Source organism: Dama dama, chromosome 17, assembly GCF_033118175.1.
Source record: "Dama dama isolate Ldn47 chromosome 17, ASM3311817v1, whole genome shotgun sequence".
In the NCBI taxonomy this organism is placed as follows: domain Eukaryota; kingdom Metazoa; phylum Chordata; class Mammalia; order Artiodactyla; family Cervidae; genus Dama; species Dama dama.
This window is the reverse complement of record NC_083697.1, coordinates 47,665,062-47,687,870: the sequence shown is the minus strand read 5'-3', so window position 1 is coordinate 47,687,870 and position 22,809 is coordinate 47,665,062. Positions and strand designations below refer to the sequence as shown.

The window sequence follows — 22,809 nt, the reverse complement described above, 5'->3', positions numbered from 1 at the left end:
TGAGGTTTCCTTGAGTTTAAGGATTTGGAGACGATCAGAGAGCTGGGACTGAGTGAAACTAAAACTGTAAGCCAGCATAAACTCAATTCAAGACTGTGCTCTGGCTACATTCGATGGCTTTTCAATTCATATTTTCTATATATTAATTCATCTCTACACCTCACCCCAGTTGGCTCAGTGGTAAAGAATCTGCCTGCCAAGAAAGAGCTTCGGGTTCGATCCGTGGATCAGGAAGATCCCCTGCAGAAGGAAAGGGCAACCCACTCCAGTATTTTTGCCTGGAGAATCCCATGGACAGAGGAGCCTGGCGGGCTACAGTCCATGGGGCACACACAGCTGAACGTGACTGAAGCAACTAAACAACAACAAAACCTTGCTATCTTTGTGACCTTAGAGAACTCATTCAACCTCTTTGCCCCTCTACGCCCAGTTTTCTAAATCAAAATAAGAATGATAATAACACCTTGGGTCTTCCTGTTTGACAACACTGTTGAGAAAATTTCTTGGATGTCTTATGGGAGTTGAGGCATTTAAACTTGTTGGGAGGCAGTGTTTCCTGCTGCTATTGATAAGCAGTATAAGCGACTTCACTTTCCCTTTTCACTTCCATGCACTGCAGAAGGAAATGGCAACCCACTCCAGTGTTCTTGCCTGGAGAATCCCAGGGACGGGGGAGCCTCGTAGGCTGCCGTCTATGGGGTCGCACAGAGTCGGACACGACTGAAGCGACTTAGCAGCAGCAGCATACCTAAGGCTCCAGGCTACACTCTCTCCTAAGAAAAGATCTCAGAGTAACTAGTCCTTTTAGGAACCCACCTTGACTTCCTGCCCACCTTGACAACTACAGAGCTGAATGGCTCCTGGACACAAGGCACTATAAAAGCTGTTCCCCTAGAGGGAAGCATTTTTTTTCCAGTGGCCCTTTTTCTGTTTCCCTTTAAAAGTAATAAAGTTCTCTTATTACATAACTATGGGACAAGGGATCAGACAGTGCTTAAAATGCAAAAAGTGCCCTACATTCAAACCACTGTTGCCCAGAAGAAACACCCTTTGCAAGACTTAAATAAACCCTTTAACTCTTACCTGCCTCTGATGCATGAAAATTATGAAAAGCACTGTGTCTTTATCCGTGGTTTCCTAATGACATCAAGGGAGACATAAAATACCCCAAGAAGCCTCAACTCCTGGGAATTCTGGCCGAATTCCAGAAGCAAATCAACCCAAGGATTGTAGAAACACTTATTTGATTTTCATTATTTTCTTATCAACCATGAATTAAAGGGTTTCATTGTACAACATAACTAATCAAAATAATGGGCTCCTTAAATCTATTTCATGAATTGGGGCAGGTAAATCAATTCTGCTTGTCAGTTAAATTCAAATGTATTATTTCAATGAATTCCATTTTGATATATGTTTTAAGAATACCTATGTAAACCTGGCATTCATGAAAATAGGCTATGGGTATCCTTTTTTAACTAGTGAAAAAAAAGTCACAAGCTTCGGAGTCAGCCGCATCTTTCTTTCACTATATTAACAAATATTTATGAGTCGTACAATGTTGTAAATGCTGAGACATGACTCTGGGGTTTCAATCCTAGTTCCCATTTCCCAGAAGAAGAGAGAAGAGCTGGGGGTACATAGTCTTGGAGAGCTTAACGCAAAGAGAGGTAGGTCATACCCAGATAGTACCACCTAAAGAATGCCAAGCCCACAAACACAAGAGGCAAGAATTCTTGCCAATCTGTCTAAATAGGAATGTGGGTTTATTATTTTTTGTCTACAATTTTTTTTAAAAAATTATCAAATTCCCACATAATAATTCACCCTGGACAATTCAATTTCTTTGAATCTGTGTCCTCATCTTTAAAAAGCAATTGATTATATAGGAAACATGCAAAATGTCTGGCATGGTGACAAATAACAGTTATTTTAAAAAGGCATCTATTATTATTATTATCATTCCCATCCTAGGAAGCTTTTTCTACAGGGATTTTTATGTTTTCAAATATCTCATTAAACTTGCAAAGTTATATTTAGATCCATGCAATATATTCAGATGCATTTAATGACAGACTATGTCATAAGGTAACTCTGCTGTGGTTTCTGTCTTTTAGAAAAATGCTGTTCAGAGTCAATGTATCATAGAAATTAAAAGCCCAGCTTGAGGTATGATTGAGTTATAGTCCATTGCCTGAGATGAGTAAAACCATTCATCCCCCACAGACAGGTCTATACTTGGTACTGGTGAGTCTTACTAAATCTTTATGTGATCTAAGTTTTGTTATACTTGAAATGGTTAATTAGGAAAGGTAGGAGAATCTGAAATGTCACAGCAAGTTCCTTTTGGCCCACTGTCACGTTTCATGAATTCTTGTGCTGAACCCATTTGGATTAAGCAGTGACCCAATCCAAACAAATTGCTTCTGTGCCTCTTATCTCCTATTACCTATTTATGTCCCAATACATCTGCATTGCGTAGCTCAGTAAGATCCATTAAGTCCTTGGGCAGTGTTTACGGCTAATTTTTTCTTTATTATTTCTTTGAGGCTCAAATTTATCACAATAAAGTGATAGAAATCTACAGTGCAGACAGTGAGTACACCACTTTTTAAAAGAAAGGAAAGAAAAGAAGTATAAGATATGCAATTTCAGTCTGGGAATTCTCAGAGCAACTCTGTGGGTGAGAGACAATCATTTCTTGTAGGTTTTAGGTAAAGATATAATTTACCTTTATTTGCAGACACAAAATTCTAAGAAAACATTACTTGCTGTCAATTCCTCTGGCTTTAAAAATATTTATGAGATTGAAATAGTTACCTGGAGACAGACATTTCATTTCAATGTCAAAGGTCAGGCACATTGGCTAAAACCGCAGATAATATTGATGTACTTTCAAAATTTAAAATAATGTTTATACCATTTACTTATTCATTCATATATAGAGCACCCATCCTGAAGTATCTGGGACACTGAACAAGGTTTACATAAATCTGACTGTTTTTTCCTCTGGGCCATTTGGCTCAGTCTGGTAGAACATAAATATTCAATAATACTTTACAATGACAAAGCATCTTTTATGCAAACATCTCTAAGCACATTATTCACCAATATTACAATCTCCTTTTTAACCTACTGGTAAAGTCACAGAAACGAATTGACTTTCTTCAAGGTCCCACCAGAAATTGTTTATTTTATAGAGTCCAGGTATCCTGTTCCTACCCATAACTAAAAGGAAAAAAAAAAAAAAAAACACATTTTTTAGATGCTTAAGCTGATGACCTACACTAAATATTTCCAAATTGAATCTATTAGGCAAAAACATCCTCCTTAAAGATGTTAAATGTTGTGATCCATCCAACTGAATTTTATAACTTTTCTTCCAATTTGCCCAAGGCCAGTTACCATTTTCAGAGCCCCAAGAATGACCTATTTTAATTGAATCCTGTTACAAACACTTAAACTTTAACCCTTTAATCAAATCAGTTTTCTAAACAGAAATTAAAGTTGGAGCACGAAAATAAAACTTTTCATGAAAAGATCCAGTTGAAGTAATAACATAACTGTACCAAAATAGTCAAGCAAAGTGAAAAGGTGGGTTACTGTGAGATCCAGGCAAATCTCAAAGAGTTCAGGTTACCCAAGCAAAAGGAAATAATTTAAAATCTTTTTTACTTCTTCTCCCAAATGTTAAGTAATGCAGGCTAAATATTAAAAATAAAATACCAAAAAATGGGAAAATTTTTTTCATCAATCACCACACTGACTGCCATAAGAACACATTTTACAAACCCCTAACTTCAGGGAGTATAATTGACTGAGGACTGAGCTCTGAAATCTATCATCTGTGCTGGAATTGGCACTGAGGCACTCTTGCCCAGGTTGGTCCCAGCCAGTGATGAGCATCAAAGGCTGTTAAGAAAATCCTGGACTCGGAAGATGTGGGAGGGCTTCCCTGGTGGCTCGGCAGTAAAGAATCCACCTGCAGTGCAGGAGACACAAGTTCCATCCCTGGTTGGGAAGGTCCCCTGGAGGAGGGCGTGGCAACCCACTCCAGGATTCGTACCTGGAGAATCCCCATGGACAGAGGAGCCTGGCAGGCTATAGTCCAAGGGATCACAAAGAGTTGGACACGACTAAAGCGACTTAGCTCACCTACACAGAAGATCTGGGAATCTTCTGACAGGCGACTTTGGATCAAAGACTCCCAAAGATCCTGGCGAACTTTCTTTGAGCTGCACTTACGTTTAAGTGATTCACACAATCTTCCTTTCTTTCTTCCCTTACTCCTTCACTCCTGCATCCCAGACTCTCCAGGCTCCCACTCCAGTTTCTCTCATGGGCATTTCCCCTAGTCAATTTCTTGCATGTTCAGTACCATCCTGGCACCTGCTTCTTGGAGGACCCAGACTAACCCATCATCTGATGGTGATGATGATGATAAAGGTGATGATGGTGGTGGTAGTCATGATGGTAGTGCAGATGATGATGACAATTATCAACATTTAGTGAGCCATTTTAAAAATATCAGGTCCTGTGCCCAATAAATTGCCTAAATTATTTCATGTACTACTTCCAATAACCTCCAAAACATAGATATTACCCACCTGGGGGAAGTAAATCTTAAAAAGGTTAAATAACAAACACCACATTTCTTAAGAAAACTAAATTTGAACTCTTTGTTTTTCCTAAGCTAGTGAAGTATAGAAGCACTGTTGCCAGTAACTACTACATTATATTACTTCTCTGTATTAAAATTTTGCAGTACAATCTTCCAGGCCTTCTTCCGGATAGTTATTACACAGTTATAATTATACTCAAAATAATAAATGTAAGAAGTTAAGTCTTTTTTATAAGAAATTGAATTTCCACTTGAACTTTCTGATCCACCTGAAATTTTCAGTTAATCTATTTTACTGGGTTACATAAACCTGATCCAAATATTCAAATACTGTTAACATATTCATATATTTTCCATCTTATCATTAAATACATATTTGTACCACATACATGTAGAACCAGTGTATCAACTCTGTGCAGTGGAGGAATTTTCCCCAAATTATGAAAACAAAGGTCAAACAAACAAGCCAAGGTCAAGTAACTTAGACAACCAAGACTGTTAGAACATCCAAAATAACAATACCCAGTCTCCAACTTTAGAATTTATTGACACTATCAAATAGACCACTTTAAATAACAAACTAATAGGCTTTTTCTAAACAAAACAATTGGTACAATAAAATGTACTTAAGAGGATTTATATCCCATAAGTGTCTTACTAAGAAGAGAGACCAGTGTGGAACTTGTTGCAGGTTGCCAATTCCAGAACAGAACTTTCCAATGGCGGCAGATGCCACCTAGAATAATTTGAGGTTCCTCTGACTCATAAACTAATTGAATTTCCTCAAGGTCTCCCAGGAATCACTAGGTCAGTCTTCAGTCTTGGCAGATTTCCATGGATACCTCAAAATAACTCCCTTCATACCAAGTATTCTGGAGTTTCCATGTGAAAGAATGATTGTAGTTGCTATAAATAGTTTCTACCATATGCCAGTTGGCAGCAGAAAGTGGTGTTTCATCAGTAACCTTCCAAAGGGGTCTTCTTAAATAAAAATGCATTTTAATAAGGGAAGCACACTTGTCTTGCAAATAGAATTTTAAGACAAGTCATCAAGATTTCACTCTGACAAATTATCAAGATTTCACCGCTCAACTAGACTGTCTCTCCCAAAGACCCTCTTACATGAAAGGAAAGCCACTGCTGCCCTTCACTGGCTCTCTAGCTCATCTTATCACTAAAGTTCCACTTCTACCAGAATTTGAATGGAGTCTGGACTATAATTGCAATGCAATGTCCATGACAACTGCCTCAATTTCATAGAAACTGGAAAGACTCTTTGTTTCTCCAACCCAGCACAAACCTTTCGCTCTGACTCTTAAATGGGCAAGAAACTGGAATACCTGAATGTCTTCTTGGACTCACAAATCTACCACCTTTGCAACTCCTTCCTGGAATGTTACAACTTAGTATGTTCCCTCATCTGTTCCTTAAAACCCTGTGTGCGTTGTCTTCACCACTGGGCTGGCTCCAAGTTCCATGCTGCCTTTGGCTGCTTTGTTTCTTGTGGGCTTTATCACATCATGTTCTCCCCCAGTCACAAATGAGTTTCCAATGAGTTTCATGACAACGATCACGTAATCCATCACCCAGCCTCTATAAAATAAGGAATGCACATTGATGTTTTAAAAGCCCTCTTCTCTGGAGAGGAGTCAGGAGTTGCCAAGTGGGGAAGAAGCAGTAAAGGAAGGAACACTGGGTGGATAGGCACACATTCTCCCTCTCTTCTCTTCAACCAGAGATGCTCTATCTGGATCTGTTTTATTAAAGTTCTAAGTTAGATTTTCCTTGAAAACCGAGTTCTGCTGCATTAAAAACTGTTATAAAATCACTTGTCTAGAAGATGCCTCAAGTTCTTTCTAATCATTCTCATCTTCTGGAAAAATGCCACATCCTTGTGGGCAATTCTGAATCTTTTGAATTCTTTTATAGCACTTAATCCAGACTTTGCAACCTGCTTCTTTTCTGTTTCCCTCTATAACCCTATCTCAAGGATTCTCCTCTTTCATGACTTGAACTATCAGCTAAACACTGATAACTGCCAGCAAATCCAATCCAAAATGGAGATATGAATTTCCAGTCACTTCCTAGGCATTTCCATTTAAATACCTTAAGGAAACTTCAACCCCAAATTGAATCTACCAAATTATATATCTACCAAGCAAATTCCAATACTGCTCCTTCTCCAGTGTATTGTATTTCTATTCATAGACTCATCAGCCAGAAAGTTCCCTAAACTGTTATCACAAGAGTCACCTTAGTCTTCCTCCTATTTCCTTCACACCCTACATTATACTCATGGGCTTCTCTGATAGCTCAGTCGGTAAAGAATCTGCCTGCAATGCAAGAGACCCCAATTCAATTCCTGGGTCAGGAAGATCTGCTGGAGAAGGGATAGGCTACCCACTCCAGTATTCTGGGGCTTCCCTTGTGGCTCAGCTGGTAAAGAGTCGCCTGCAATGAGGGAGACCTGTATTCAATCCCTGGTTTGGGAAGATCCCCTGGAGAAGGGAAAGGCTACCCACTTCGGTATTCTGGCCTGGAGAATTCCATGGACTGTATAGACCATGGGGTCACAAAGAGTTGGACACAACTGAGTGACTTTCACTCCATTATGTTCACGAATATTTCCTTTTGGTTCTCTCTCAATGATGCCTCTTTCTGGTTTTTTCTCCAAAAAAACCCAAACTCAGGCCTTTATCACCATCTTCCTCATCTATTGCAATAGCCTAATAACTGTTCCTTTGTTTCCATGTCTTCTTCCTTCAGTTCCTCCTCCACTCTGATGACAAAACTCTTCTAGTATATGGACTTGACTGTAGCACTTCCTGTGCTTAATATTTTGTGGGTCCCAAGAACCCAGAGCACAAGATCCTGACACCAACTCCTTAGCTTGGCACCTTATGTACATCATGACAAGGCCCTACCTATCTCTCTGGCTTTAGGTCCTGCCATTCACCTTGTCATCAGAAAACATAACCTATGGCAGAATTTCTCAAATCATCAGCCATCCACAATACAATCACACAGGGCATTTATTTTTAAAAAATATAAATTCCTGGGCCCCATCTATAAATATCACTATTAAATAACCAGGTATAGGCCCCCAAATCTTGAAACAAGAACTTCAGGTGTTGCTAGTACATTCTAAAGTATTAGCGTTTTCTTTCTTCTACTTTAAGTTGTCACATGATATCATAGTCATGTGTTTGCCTCTACCTCACTAGACTCTTGGATTCAAATGATCATTCTACTGACCTTTTAAACCTCCAGTACCCACAGTAAATAAACATCTAGGAAGAACTATGCAGTAGTAATTCAAATAAACATTCATTCAATTTACTTTAATTACTAATTCATCCCCAGGAACCGTCCAAGTGCAACCTGGAGATAGACCTCTTCAGAATCTTCTTGCATAACTTCTCTACAACCAAGAGAGAAATCATCATCTAAGTCAATCATATTGTAGGCTTAGTAGAGCTGTACCTGATCTTTCTTTGAGCCACAGAGCACGTGCTAGCATGCCCCTAGAGGACGTTTGGCCCAGCTGTATAGTTTCTATGCTGAGAACTCTTCTCTTTTCCCTTCATCTTATCAGTTGAGCCACAAGAGTGTATTGTGTGCCTATGTCTGACAGGCTCTTGGCACCACAAAGAATCAGAGGATTTTGTTGCGGGGGGGGGGGGGGGGGGGGGGGGGGGCGGCAGGGTCTATGTACTAGTTACAAATTTTCTATGCAGTAAACCTGGTTTATATGTACATTGTAAATTTAGCCAGCTACTTTGTTGAAATAATTCCAATGAACTGGAACTGATAGGACTAAGAGTATCCAAAATTTATAGTTTGAGTCCAAACCAGATTTTCCCCTATTACATAGATGGGACTTCATCAATCTTGTTCCCTAGTGTTTAAGTGGGTATGTTTCCTAAAACTGTACAAATGTTAGATTTTTAATTTTTGGTAATACGATATTACACAGAAATTGTTTTTCTTCTGTTATTGTTCAGCTCGGTCATTTTTAAATATGCTTAACCCTTATGAGTCACTTCTGTTATTTCATGTCTTCTGTTGTTTTTTGTTTTTTGTTTTTTTTTTCCAATTTCCCTTGATATAGCAATGTCTTTGTCTTTGTTACTAATATCTAAGAACTCATTTATGGCTAAGGATGTTAACTGTTTGTCATGCAATGCAAATGAAATACTGTATTTTATTGTCAGTAATTTACTATGGTGTTTTGTATTTTGCTTGTATATTAAAATATAATCATGTTGTGTTTTTAAAAAAAAAAGAACCAGAGGATACAGCACCTCCATCCCCATTCACACAAACACAATAAACAGTGACCAAAGGCCCTTTGTAATATTTCAGTCTGTGAAAGAGCCTTAGTCTCTTACCCTCTGGGGCAGAATGGCTGCCGTGCATCCCTAACCAGAGCCTGCCACCCAAACCTGGATAATAATTTGTAAGATATATGAAGGAATGGACCATCAAGAGAAAATGTTGCTCTTTCAAAGATCCCCCAGTATGCATCTGTATGATGGACTACAATAACTCCAAAGGAAGATTATTGTCTTTAGAGTAAATAATGCACTTCTTTCCCCAAGTCTCAAAGCCTGCATTTAAATGATTATTCATGGGTGTTATGGGAGTCTTTAAGCCTTAGCTGGGCAATTCCCAACATAAAAATGGGTCATGTTTCAAAAACCATCTTTATGAGTCACCTGCCCAGAAACTCACCATTGCCTCTTACATTACTTTCCAAATTCCCAGGTCAACCCCCAAAATCTATTTATCTCATTACACACCTGAAGGGCATTCAGTGACACCAATCCCTATTTACAACACCATTCCTTTGCGAACATGTCCTCTAAATTCCCAGTCAAGTGACATGTAAAAACATTTCTCTCTGCATGTGGACATGCATGGGGAAAGATGAAAGGATGAAAATGAGAAGCAAATGAGATCAGATACTTCCAGAAAACAGAATCCTGTTAATCTTACACAAACATTCATGAAATGCCTTTCTCCACATGGTTACTGCTCATTAGGGACAAAGAATTATAGCCTCCACTTTCAAGAGAGAGCTTTTCAGAATCTGAAGTAACTCCCACCCACTCCTTGCTACCTAGTTGAAACATAAACATGGTTATAAGAGAATCTGACATTGAATACGAAACCATCCAAACTCTTGCCTATATTTTCAATTTGATCCCTAACTCCATTAAGTACCTATTATGATTAGCATACATTTTAAACTGGTCCATCACAGGAAATAGTCTCCTATTTTGAATCAATTTAAAGCCAAATATATCAACATTTACTGTTTCAAAATATAAAATAGTCTCTTTTTGATTAAAAAAAGGAGAAGAAAATCTAGCTTGGTTTTTTTTTCTATTATTAAAATGTAAAGGATTTTTAAAATCTCATTTATTTTGTCAACTGGTTCTGCTTAGCACTCTTCAGTCCAGTCCACTCTCAATTATCCATGCTAAGGAAGGAGGATCAGTGGCCTGGATAATCTAAAACAGCAGACAATTTTAAAAGCCCTTGCACTTGGCCTAGGCATACTTTACAATCAAATTCTGATTATCCACACTAATGAAAGGAAGAACAGGCACCTTGAGAAAGATCCAAAGCCAATACAGATCTGCTCAGCTCAAGGCAGTGTCCCACACAGCAGAGGAGAAGGAAAATAACAGCAGCTGCAGCTGCTCCCTTGCCATCGGAAATACCAGCCCTCAGTGTAATAGCCATGCTAATATCGTATCAATCCATATCAATATTTCTCATGATATTGCACGCATGCTAACTTGCTTCAAGTCATGTCTGACTCTTGGCGACCCTTTGGACTGCTGCCCACCAGGCTCCTCTGTCCACGGGATCCTCCAGGCAAGAATACTGGAGTGGGCTGCCATGTCCCCCTCCAGGGGATCTTCCCCACCCAGGGATGGAACCCGCGTCTCCTGCAGCTTCTGCATTGCAGGTGAATTCTTTACCCCTGAGCCACTGGAGAAGCCCCTCTCATGATATTAATCGTTATTAAAAGCATGGAGTTATGTCCAAATGCTCTCAGGGAAAAAGCCATATTATCCATATCGTTCCAAAGAGTTAATACAATAGACTGTTATAGGTATTAAAAATGTCTTTGGGTGGCTTCCTTTGCATATCCCACTCCCAGCTCCTTACTATCTCTACCAAGCTCCCATAATATACTCAGATGAGTAGCATAAAGGATGAAGGCAAAAGAGGCAGTATGCTGCAGTAGGAAAGGAGACCCAGCCTGGAAGTTAAGAAGCCTGGATCTTTGTCTTCTGTTCGTCTCTGCGCATGCCAGAAGTCGGGTATGCATTCAAGCAGAGGGAACAGTGCGTGCAACAGTACATGAAGGTCATGGCACATTTAAAGAATTACTTGTGCTTCATTTTGGTCAAAGAATAAGATACAAATGAAAAGGAAACAAGAGATGAAACTGGGGATATAGTCAGAGGTAAAATTACAAAGAGTTTTTTTTTTTTTTTTTTTTTATGCCATGCACGGATTCAGAAATAATTCTGTAGAAGGCAAGAAGACAATTAAATAATTGTTAAATTGTACTGAACACATGTAGTTTGCCCAGTGCAAATCTAAACAGCTGATGTTCATAAATGTATTTACAACAACCAAGACAGGTACCCCTACTATTCCCATTTTACACATGAGGAAATGAGGTACAAAGCTTGGTTGTCTCCAAAGATCACACAACTGGTAAGAGGTGAAGTTATAGTTCAAACTTGGTCTGTTTGATTTCACAGCTCCTACTATCTCTCAAGAAATGGAAGGATTCCCCTGGAGGTCCAGTGGTTAAGACTCTACACTTCCAATGCAGAGGACTCAGGTTTGATCCCTGGTTGGGGAACTAAGACCCTATATGCTGCACGAGGCAGCCAAAAAGTAAAAACTAAAAACTGAGGATCATTTAGCGTCTCTTACAAAAAAAAAAAATCATTAAAAAAAAAGAAATGGAACGAAGTGGTCAGAATTTTAAAAGACCATGCTAGAAGCAGAGTGTTAGAGAGATTAGAGGAAAGCGGAGGGGAGGCAAGAGAATTTATGACAAAAGATGGTGAGTTTTGGAACTAAAAAAAAGGAAGCAGTAATGGGGAAGATGGGTGTAATCAAGGGGTTTAAAAGAGACAGAACAAAAAAATAATTGATTAAATAAAGAAGGGTAAGAGGAACAGTCTAGCATGAGTCCCATATTTCTGTCTGGGACACTATGTGATGACCCAATAATTCTTGAAGAATCATTTAAGCTTTGCACCAGTGAACTTACCTGGAAAGCAACCCCTGCCAGATGGGCAGGCCCAGGAAAGAACAGTCTTTTTTTCAGTGCAATGCTGGCACACATTTATCCAAATAAACAAATGTCCCAGCTTAACTGATGAATTTGCTGGTGACAAATTAATTTATGTACAGATATGTAGGACACGATATAGAACTCTACTCCATACAGGAGACGTAGCAAATTTACTGAGATGCAGCAAATTTTCTCTTAGCTTCAAAGATGCATATTGATTCACATTTGTTTTGTTTCCCTTTTTTGCTTCTTTTTATTTTTAATTAGGGGATAATTACAATATTGTGATGGTTTCTACAATATAAGCAGCTCATGCAGTTTAACAGCAGAAAAACAAACAACCCAATCAAAAAGTGGGCAGAAGACCTAAACAGACATTTCTCCAAATAAGACATACAGATGGGTAATAAACACATGAAAAGATGCTCACCATTGCTCCTTATTAGAGAAATGCACATCAAAACCACAATGAGGTATCTTCTCACACCAGTCAGAATGGCCACCATCAAAAAGTATACAAACAGTAAATGCTGAGGAAGGTGTGGAGAAAAGGGGACCCTCTTGCACTGTTGGTAGGAATGCAAATTGAAATAGCCACTATGGAGAACAATACGGAGAGTCCTGAAAAAATTAGGAATAAAACTACAATATGATCCAGCAATCCCACTATTGGGCATATACCCTGAGGAAACCATAATTGAAAAAGACATGCATATCACATTTGCTTTCTATGCAACATCCATGTATATAGAAAGATAGAGAAGAGAGAAAAAGAGGCAAATGTGTTATAGTCTATCAGGATATACTTAAGTATCTTACAGAAATCAAAACCATCTATAGAACATTCCTATTAGGATAAACAAAAGTGGATGAGTGCATGAAAATCTGTGAATGTATACAAGGAGACTGAAGTATGGACTCAAAATTTGAAGACACCTCTCTGGCTGATTTTTTATTTGTTTGCTTGTTTGTATATTTTAAATGCTCTACAATTATTTTGTAGTAATTCCATCATACAGGTAAAAATGCTTTTTCCTAAACATATGTGATAAGCATTCATTCAGTATCAAGAACTTTGCTAACAGCAAAGACTATATAAGCAGGCAGACTGCTGTCGGCAAATACCCAACATGTACCAACAGTGATGGCAGCAGATACCTTTCATCATTGCCCAGGAAGCCAACTCGTTATCAGGAAACTTGGTACATGGAGAATCTGTATTGGTCCTTTACTGGACCGGAACCTGGTGGTCCAGAGTCAACAATGAGAAAGTGAAAGAAGGAAAAAGGCTAATATTCCCTGGGTTAAGCAGCCGGCTTTCACGTTCCAGGGAATCAGCCAGAAATAGAAAGATAAAGAGAGGAAGAGAAAGAAAGACACGGGGACCAAAGCTCTGATGGAGCAAAGGTGTTTTAATCAACATGGTGTGGGCATATATACTGTATTACAAGGTAGTTATTCTCAGCAAAGATAAAGATTAAAATTCCAGACTTACAAAACACAAGGTGATCCCTATTAAAGAGAGAAGAGGGTACTTATCACCATAATGAGAAGCTAACAAAGGAAATGCCTGGATTCCTCAGCCCAGGGAAAGGCGTGCCTCTCCTCTTAATTCCTGAATATTTAGGAATTAATAAGGACCAAAGGATTCCTGACAGATCCAAAACAGCACACAGGAAGCTTCCTGTAAAATGCTTCCTGACAAATCTGTGTCCAGAATAAAGGGATGTAAGAAAGGATGAAAAGTACAAATGGCTTAGAGCCGCTGACCCCGAGGCTGGCACTTTTCTTGATCATAGCACCCATCCTCCACCGTGGCTTTTCTCAGACTCTCTCAATATTTCACTTTCTCTCATTGCCTGAAATGCCATCAATTCCATGTTATCGCATCCTCTTTCTGAAAAGCATAAGACTAGAAAATTCCCAGAGTTTGGATGTGTTAGTGATAGAGAGAAGGAAGATAAGGGTAAGAAGAAGATGGGGGGATTCATTTGCTAAACTTTGAATAATACTGTATGGTTTATAAGACACTTTTGTTCTATAAATGCATGTTAATAAGGACTTCCAGTTCAAGATGGGGAGTGGAATGGACATATTTAATTCCTCTCCCTCTCACAACCCCACTGAAATGACAATTTTTTTTTTTTTAAATCCATGACATAACTGAAAACCAAAAAAGCCCCTAAAGAATGCCACATTGACTAAAGTATTTGTGGCAAACAGAAAGTAACTAGAATGGAATTGTCTGAGAAACTAAAGCAAAGGATTACAATGCACACGGACACACACACACACACACAAAACGGCTGGTAAGGATTAAGAGGGGTTGCCCTGGAGAATCTATGGGTCAGCCACTGCAGAGAGCAGAACAGACTCAGAGCGATCATCAAGAGTAATTAACTAAAGGATTATTTAACATGCTGCCAGCCTGACTGGTTCCTCTCCCACCCTTCAAACAGAGCAGTTGGTGCTGCCTTCACCCCTACCTCGAAGTTACAAGATATGCTTAATAAAAGTGAGATATGTGACAGGAAAAGATGGCTATCAAGGGTACTGAGACAGTCCAGAAAGGCAGAATAAACTCTAGAACTAAATATGAATTTGAAGGGTAGTACAGATGGGAAACAAAAGTCAAAAGTGAACAATGAGACAGAGAAAGATGAATATGGTATGATCTCACAGTGGAATCTAAGGAAACAGAAAAAAAACCAACTCATAGAGAAAAAATAATCAGATCCATATCCTCTACAGATGGGGGGTGAGACATGACAATTATACCTCAGTTAAACTGATGAAAAAAGAAAGACTTGATAAAAACACTTTTAAAAGGCAAACAAAAACATTCTTTTTTAAAGTCCTCGTTATCTGGCAATTATTGAGATCTAAACCTTGGCTTCCTTCCCTTTCATACATAGTCCTTTATGAGTAGACTGACCGTCAATGGGTCCCACTCAATTACACAAAACCCTGCTTCTTACAGGATCAGGACTGTTTCAGTTGAACAAAACCACTTAACTTCAAAAGAAGCCTAACTCAGTTACTCATATCAATGTATTCTTTCAATCAAAATCATCAATGGGTATTCCAGGATCACCAACCACTTGACAAAGACAAACAGCATGAAAGATGAGGACCCAAATAAACAAATAACCCAAAGATTTCAAAGTGATACAAAAAAGGGGGGGGGGGGGGAGACAATTTTTAAACTAGCATTCTTTAAAAGATTTAAAGAATGACTACATCCAAAAAACAAAACATGACTTGACTTCCTAGAAATTAGACAATCAAAGAATAAAAATGTGTTCCTAAAACTTAAAAATATGATTGCCATAATTAAATACTTCATAGAGAGGTTGAAAGATAGAATGAACAAAGCTAATGCCCAAATTAGTAGTCTGAAAGAAAAAGTTGGGGAAATCAACCCAGATCCAGAGAAGCACACAATGTAAGAAAAAGTTCTCCAATACTTACCCAATGAAATTTAATTAAAAAAGAGAGAAAGAGAGATGAGCATCAGGGATTTTGCAGGTGAAAAATCTGAAGCTTGGAGAAATTAAGAGATTTAACTCTCCACTAGTTCACAAATAGTCTGATATAGTCTTCATATGTCCCACTCATAAGCCTAAAGCGAAAATTCAATCAGTACATGAAATTGTGGCCTCAGCAGTTGATTACAGCTGGTACCCACTCTGATTAGTTAAGTGAGTGCCAGGCTAGTCAAGTCAGTTGTTGACATCTGGCCTCTACACTTAATAGTCAATGAAGATGCTGCCAGTAGTCTGTCCCATACCAGCGGCTGATGGTTGGAATTTCCTCTCATTAGTCAATGTAGGTGCGAGTTCAGTCTATGACAATTTTTTTTACAGTTAGCATTTGATTGGTCAGTGTATCAGCTGATGAATATCTGAATGCCATCCTGGCCAAAGCCCATACTTGTTTGATGATGCCTACATAATTTCATCATACAATCAAAAATGGGGGCAACTACTGAGTTTTTGTGGATCTCAAATTTGAAACTGGGGGAAAGAAATAAGGGTGGTTTCTCTCACCTCAACTTCAAGGTATGAGAAATTTCATGGATAAATTCTTACCCCTCTTCCTCCTTTTTATAAATGTCCATGCTTTTAAGTCTGCTTCCACTCCTTTCTTAGATGGTTCATACAAAGGGCAGATCAGTTTGGTGAACACTGTACCAGAAGACTACCAAGGATAGCCAAAAGATAAATCCCCAGCTGAAATGTTTGCTCCAAGGAGTTTAGTAGAAATTAGGAAGCCAGATACACAGCCAAAACTGGTTGAGTGGAGGAAGCAAACAGGAAGCGGTCTAAAGAAATATGGGGCCTGTGCTGACATCTACAGCAGGTAGATAAAATGGGCCTCTAGCTCAGGTTGTATCATTGAATTCAGTTTTTAAAAGGTACAGAGAAGAAACAACCTGGATAGAATCACTATAGGCCTTCCCTGGTGGCCCAGTGTTTAAGAATCCACCTGTCATTGCAGGAAACATGGGTTTGATTCCTGCTCCAGGAAGATCCCACAGGCCTGGGAACAACTAAGCTGTTGCATTGAAACTACTGAGCCCCCACTCTAGAGTCAGAGAGCTGCAACTACTGAAGCCCCTGTACCACAGAGCCATACTCTGCAACAAGAGAAGTCACCGCAATGAAAAGCCCATGCACTGCAAACTAGAGTAGCCCCCGCTCAGCTCACTGTAACTAGAGAAAGCCTGCTCGCAGCAATGAAGACCCAGAGCAGTCAAAAATGGATTAATTTAAAAAAAAAAAAAAAAGAATCACTTAAAATTGGACCTAAAAGCAAAGAATTTGTTCATTCTCCCACTTTTGTAAGCACAAAAGAACCCCAAGTTTCTCAACTACAGGAGTTCATCTTTGATACACCAAGGCAAATAGAAGGCCCAATTTTGAGGCCAGCCTCAATATCTGCCAACATAAAGTCAAAATCCAAGTTAAATCATATTCCAAACATTACACTGATATCCAGTGCATCATGGAGGGTTGGTAATCACATTCATAAAACTGAGGGCTTTATCTCCTTAAAAACCACAAACTTGGATTCTACCAGGAGGCCTTAGTGGAGTAGTTTTATACTTTACTTAGGACCCGTAGGATTTTTGCAGAGTACATTCACCCCTTTAGAGCCTTCCCTGAAATTACTGGGAGTTACAAGCTCATAAGAGCTGTACAATCAGGTCCTAAAAGTTATTTTCATAGGCCCTCCGTGGCTTACCAAGGAAGTAAACAATGGCCCTGAACTATCTGCTGTTTTGTGCCTCATGTTCCCTGCAGCCAGAGACACAGGCAAAGAGTTTCATAAAGGGTTAAAAATCATGGGGATTTTTTTCGTGCTTTAAAATATTGCATGAGAGTCACTTCTGTATGAATGATGTTTATCTTCATTTTCTTCCCTGCCTCTTTGTCTAACGAATACATTTTTACAGGTTTTACAGGGTTCTTTACAACTCACCTAAAACACATAATTTTCCTCCTGCTTATATCACTTATTATTTATTTATCAGATTTATATGGTGCTTTCCTCCGAAAAGCTCTAGGCACCATGAAACCAACTCTGGTATAATAAACATTAAACTCTTCTTAAAAACCATAGCCAAGGAAGTGGCCAGCATGAAGGTGAATGAGACATGGACAAGGACAGAAAGAAGAAAGAGCCAGAGGTCTGGTGAAATACACAAGCAAATAGCACGTTAGGAAGCCCAGTGACTGAAAGGCCTGTTTTGCCCTTTCTGGTCACTCTGCTTGCAAAGACCCTGACAGTGACTTCCATTCCAAGTAACAGAGCCAAAATATCACAGATTCTGGGTGGTGGTGGGCATGGATCTGTAGCGGAGGGCAGGGGCCATGGAGTATGATAGCTCTCTCTCCAGACTCAGGAGAGGGTGTCTGAAAACAAAGATACCTACACAGACAATGTGTTTTGAAAATCAATATAAAAAGATACATCATGATGTTTTAGAATAAATGACCAAGATAGATCTTTTTTTTTTTATAAATACAGTCAGCTGCTCAGTCCTCAGTTCTGCTAAGTGTCTATGACTTCCAAAGATTCTGTGAACTTTCAGAAGCCAGGGAAGCTCAAAAGTTCAAAGATTATCAAAATTAGAAAGTGACAAGGTGACTTCAGCTTTTAAATTCCAGGCCACATTGATCTGACAAAGCCATGTGTTGACATCCTGCATGTGTGATCCCTACAATGGTAGAAGGGGTAGTTAAACAGTAACTCCGAGTAACTGGACAAGAATGAGCAAGAACAGAGTATATTCTTATTTAGGGTCCAAAGAAGAAAGGACCATTCCCAGTAAATGGAGCAGATGACGCAGTGGGACAGAATCAAACCAGGAGAAAGAATAACATTCATCATCATTACTAGAAGTGGTAGTATAGTAGTGTTATTTTTATTTAGTGGATACTATGCACCAGGCATTGGTGGCTCAGACGGTAAAGCGTCTGTCTACAATGCAGGAGACCTGGCTTCAATCCCTAAGTCAGGAAGATCCCCTGGAGAAGGAAATGGCAACCCACTCCAGTACTCTGCCTGGAAAATCCCATGGACGGAGGAGCCTGGTAGGCTGCAGTCCATGGGGTCGCAAAGAGTCGGACACGACTGAGCGACTTCACTTTCACATGCACCAGCATTCTTGTGCTTCAGTTATATATGCAGACCTCTTTAATTCTCAGAACAAAGCTACAGGGTGGGTATGACCATTTTCTTAATTTTACAAATAAGGAACCTGAGACTTAAACAAGTTATTTGTCCAAAGTCACTCAGCTAGTAAGTGCTCGAGCTAGGATTCAAACCCAGCATAAAAGGATAGGTAAGAAAAGAAAGTCAGTCAGTTCAGTCGCTCAGTCATGTCCAACTCTTTGTGACCCCCTAAACCACAGCACGCCAGGCCTCCCTGTCCATCACCAGCTCCTGGAGTCCACCCAAACTCATGTCCATTGAGTCGGTGATGCCATCCAATCATCTCATCCTCTGTCATCCCCTTCTCCTCCTGCCCTCAATCTTTCCCAGCATCAGGGTCTTTCAAATGAGTCAGCTCTTTGCATCAGGTGGCCAAAGTATTGGAGTTTCAGCTTCAACATCAGTCCTTCCAATGAATATTCAGGACTGATTTCCTTTAGGATGGACTGGTTGGATCCCCTTGCTGTCCAAGAGACATTCAAGAGTCTTCTCCAACACCACAGTTCAAAAGCATCAACTCTTCGGTGCTCAGCTTTCTTTATAGTCCAACTCTCACATCCATACATGACCACTGGAAAAACCACAGCCTTGACTAGACGGACCTTTGTTGGCAAAGTAACGTTTCTGCTTTTTAATATGCTGTCTAGGCTGGTCATAACTTTCCTTCCAAGGAGTAAGCGTCTTTTAATTTCATGGCTGAAATCACCATCTGCAGTGATTTTGGAGCCCAAAAAAATAAAGTCTGACACTGTTGCCACTGTTTCCCCATCTATTTGCCATGAAGTGATGGGACCGGATGCCATGATCTAAGTTTTCTGAATGTTGAGCTTTTTTTTTTTTTTTAACTTTCTTTTTTTTTTTTTTCCATTTATTAGTTGGAGGCTAATTACTTTACAATATTGTAATGGTTTTTGTCATACATTGACATGAATCAGCCATGGATTTACATGTATTCCCCATCCCGATCCCCCCTCCCACCTCCCTCTCCACCCAATCCCTCTGGGTCTTCCCAGTGCACCAGGCCCGAGCACTTGTCTCATGCATCCAATCTGGGCTGGTGATCTGTTTCACTATAGATAATATACATGTTTCGATGCTGTTCTCTCGAAACATCCCACCCTTGCCTTCTCCCACAGATTCCAAAAGTCTGTTCTGTACATCTGTGTCTCTTTTTCTGTTTTGCATATAGGGTTATCGTTACCATCTTTCTAAATTCCATATTGAATGTTGAGCTTTAAGCCAACTTTTTCACTCTCCTCTTTCACTTTCATCAAGAGGCTCTTCAGTTCTTCTTCACTTTCTGCCATAAAGGTGGTGTCATCTTTATATCTGAGGTTATTGATATTTCTCCTGGCAATCTTGATTCCAGCTTGTGCTTCTTCCAGCCCAGCGTTTCTCATGATGTACTCTGCATATAAGTTAAATAAGCAGGGTGACAATATACAGCCTTGACATACTCCTTTTCCTATTTGGAACCAGTCTGTTGTTCCATGTCCAGTTCTAACTGTTGCTTCCTGATCTACAGACAGGTTTCTAAAGAGGCAGGTCACCATGAACAGTATGAAAAGAAAAGAAAGCGGACATATAAAAGGCATCTGTGCATTGACAGAAAGGAAGATCAATTTCCCTTCTGAAAGCAGTTATGAGACAGTGAACAGCACAATAGTGGGCTAGGGATCACAAATAAAGAGCTTACAGTAAGGCAGCAGCAAGCTGGGTGTAGACAGAAAAGGGCTAGCCATGCGGAAGCCCTGTGAAGAGAGAAGCCCAGAAGGGAGCCGTATGCTTACCCCCTGCACCTGAGTGAGCAGGATCTGGAGCTGGGTACTGAAACCCACTGTCTTGTCTTGGATAACTGGTTGCATATTTCAGCCAAGTTTACTGTAGAGTTCTAAAGTGAGTCATTCTCAGTAAACCCTTTGTGACTGACCCCCATCTAAATATAAGTACCATTCAGGAATCACTTACTAATCATTCAGCGTTTGACTTATATCATCTTATTTAAACCTCACAGCAACAATATAAGGTTGATAATACCATCATTATCCCCATTTGCATAAGAAGGCACAGAGAAGTCGAGTATCTTGCCCAAAATCACACAGAGTTAGGAAAAGGTAGAGGTGGACCCCAGGTCCAGGGAGTCTGACTCCACAGCCTAATTTCCTAGTCTCCATACTATGTTCCTTCTAGAACCTGATTCTGTTCACTCCATTCCAGCACTCTGCAACCCCCTCTCAGTTCTGTCTGAACTCTCTTCCCAGAAGGAAACTAGCCAACGCAATATCTCTCATTTTTACTCCTAGAGGGTCATCTCTGTTAAGTCACCCACGCTGACCAAGTGGAGATTATCTGGGAAAGATGAAGACGGTACTACAGAGAGAGAGAAAAGTGATGTGGGATCTTGCTAAACTGGACATTCCCAGACCTTTTGAGCATGCCTTGTATCGGAGCATGAAAGTATGAAAGTACTGGCTGCTCAGTCATGCCCAACTCTTTGCGACCCCATGCACTGCAGCCCCGCCAGGCTCCTCTGTCCATGGGATTCTCCAGGCAAGAACAGTGCAGTCAGTTGCCACGCTCTCCTCCAGGGGATCTTCCCACCCAGGGGTCAAAGCCGTGTCTCCCACAAGGCACGCTGATTCTTTACCATCTGAGCCAGCAGTCCCTGTGGAAGATGGCTTCTACCTGGCAGTTCCAGGGAGGTGAACGGAGACCAACTTCATCTGGATCCTCTGACCTCTGTTAGTTGCTCACCTTTACTTCTCAGCCACCCAGGAAATAGGGGGGGCTGGTGCTTAATAGAAATAGAACAGGGCACCTCTCCCAACTGAAGAACATCCCTTAATGATGTCTCTTAAAATCTTTGAAGGTACTTAGTATTTTCCAACCAACAGGAGCAACTGTTTTCATTTTTAGGGAGGTCATGGCCAATGTGTTCAAGAAACAAATGATGAAAGCAACTCGCTCAATGTACACTGATGTCTCAGATAAGCTGAAACCGACCAAAAATAACAGCTGTTGCTGGGTCTTCAGCCGCTCACCACCACCACCCTTGTGCCTAAGGAAAGGGACATGGGAAGCGAGCCTCTTCTATAAGAAAAGGGGTAGTTTCATTTATACAATTATGGGCTCTTCAGTGCTTTTCAGGGACTTCCCAGGTGGCGCTAGTGGTAAGAACCCACCTGCCAATGCACGAGGCCTACCAGACGCAGGTTCGATCCCTGAGTCGGGAAGATCCTCTGGAGGAGGGCATGGCAACCCACTCCAGTATTCTGGCCTGGAGAATCCCCATGGACAGAGGAGCTGGCGGGCTACAGTCCATGGGGTCGCACAGAGTCGGACACGGCTGAAGCGACTTGGCACGCAGGCACAGTGCTTTTCCTTCTTTTTTTTTTTTCCTTTGCCTCCTCATCCCCACCTTCTTCCGCAGACATACAGAATCCATGACAAGGCATCCAGCCCAGCCCTAGAGGAGGGCAAGGAGTTTCTCCTACCTTCCACTTGATAAGCTGAGGTGGCTGCCCCCCATCCAAACCCTGCAGGGAAAGCCATGTGTTTCAGAGACAGCGGACCCGGACACTTGAGCAACGGAGCGGCACCTTTCAGGCCGAGGCCCGCAGGTGCGCAAACAGTAAGTGAACTCTCACCCGGCTGAAGTCTCGGATCGTGAGAGAATAGGCAAATAAGAAGGGAGCCTGATTAAACGACTCTGCTTGAATGGCCACAGCCCTGATAGGAAGCCAAATCACTGTGTCCGGGGGTGGGGGCGGGTGTCTATAGTTTCTTCCCCGGACACTCCCTGATTCTTAACAGAGTTGGGCCAGCCTGGGCACAGACCTAGTCCCTGCAGGGCACCCGTCCTTCTAATCTTATGAAATATATGGACATTGCTTTTAAAAGTCACGTAAACCCTTGTGGCTCAGCTGGTAAAGAATCTGCCTGCAATGTGAGCGACCTGGGTTTGATCCCTGGGTTGGGAAGATCCCCTGGAGAAGGGAAAGGCTACCCACTCCAATATTCTGGCCTAGAGAATTCCATGGACTGTATAGTCCATGGGGTCACAAAGAGTCAGACAGGACTGAGTGACTTTCACTTTCACTTTGGGCTCCCCTGGTGGCTCAGATGGTAAAGCGTC

General features: G+C 40.6%; 1 protein-coding gene across 2 annotated transcripts in view; it reads right to left on the bottom strand.

Annotated features, from left to right (window-relative positions):
- The window catches only part of LOC133071919 (cytosolic beta-glucosidase), a 124,829-nt gene extending 102,528 nt beyond the window's left edge, over positions 1-22,301 (bottom strand). Inside the window, exon 1 of one of the 2 annotated variants that reach the window (XM_061164774.1) lies at positions 22,169-22,301. In XM_061164774.1, the coding sequence (XP_061020757.1) occupies positions 22,169-22,226 (58 nt within the window). In that variant the 5' untranslated portion in view covers positions 22,227-22,301. The remainder of the gene's footprint in view (positions 1-22,168) is intronic. The other variant, XM_061164775.1, reaches the window with a different exon arrangement.
- Positions 22,302-22,809: the final 508 nt, after the last annotated feature.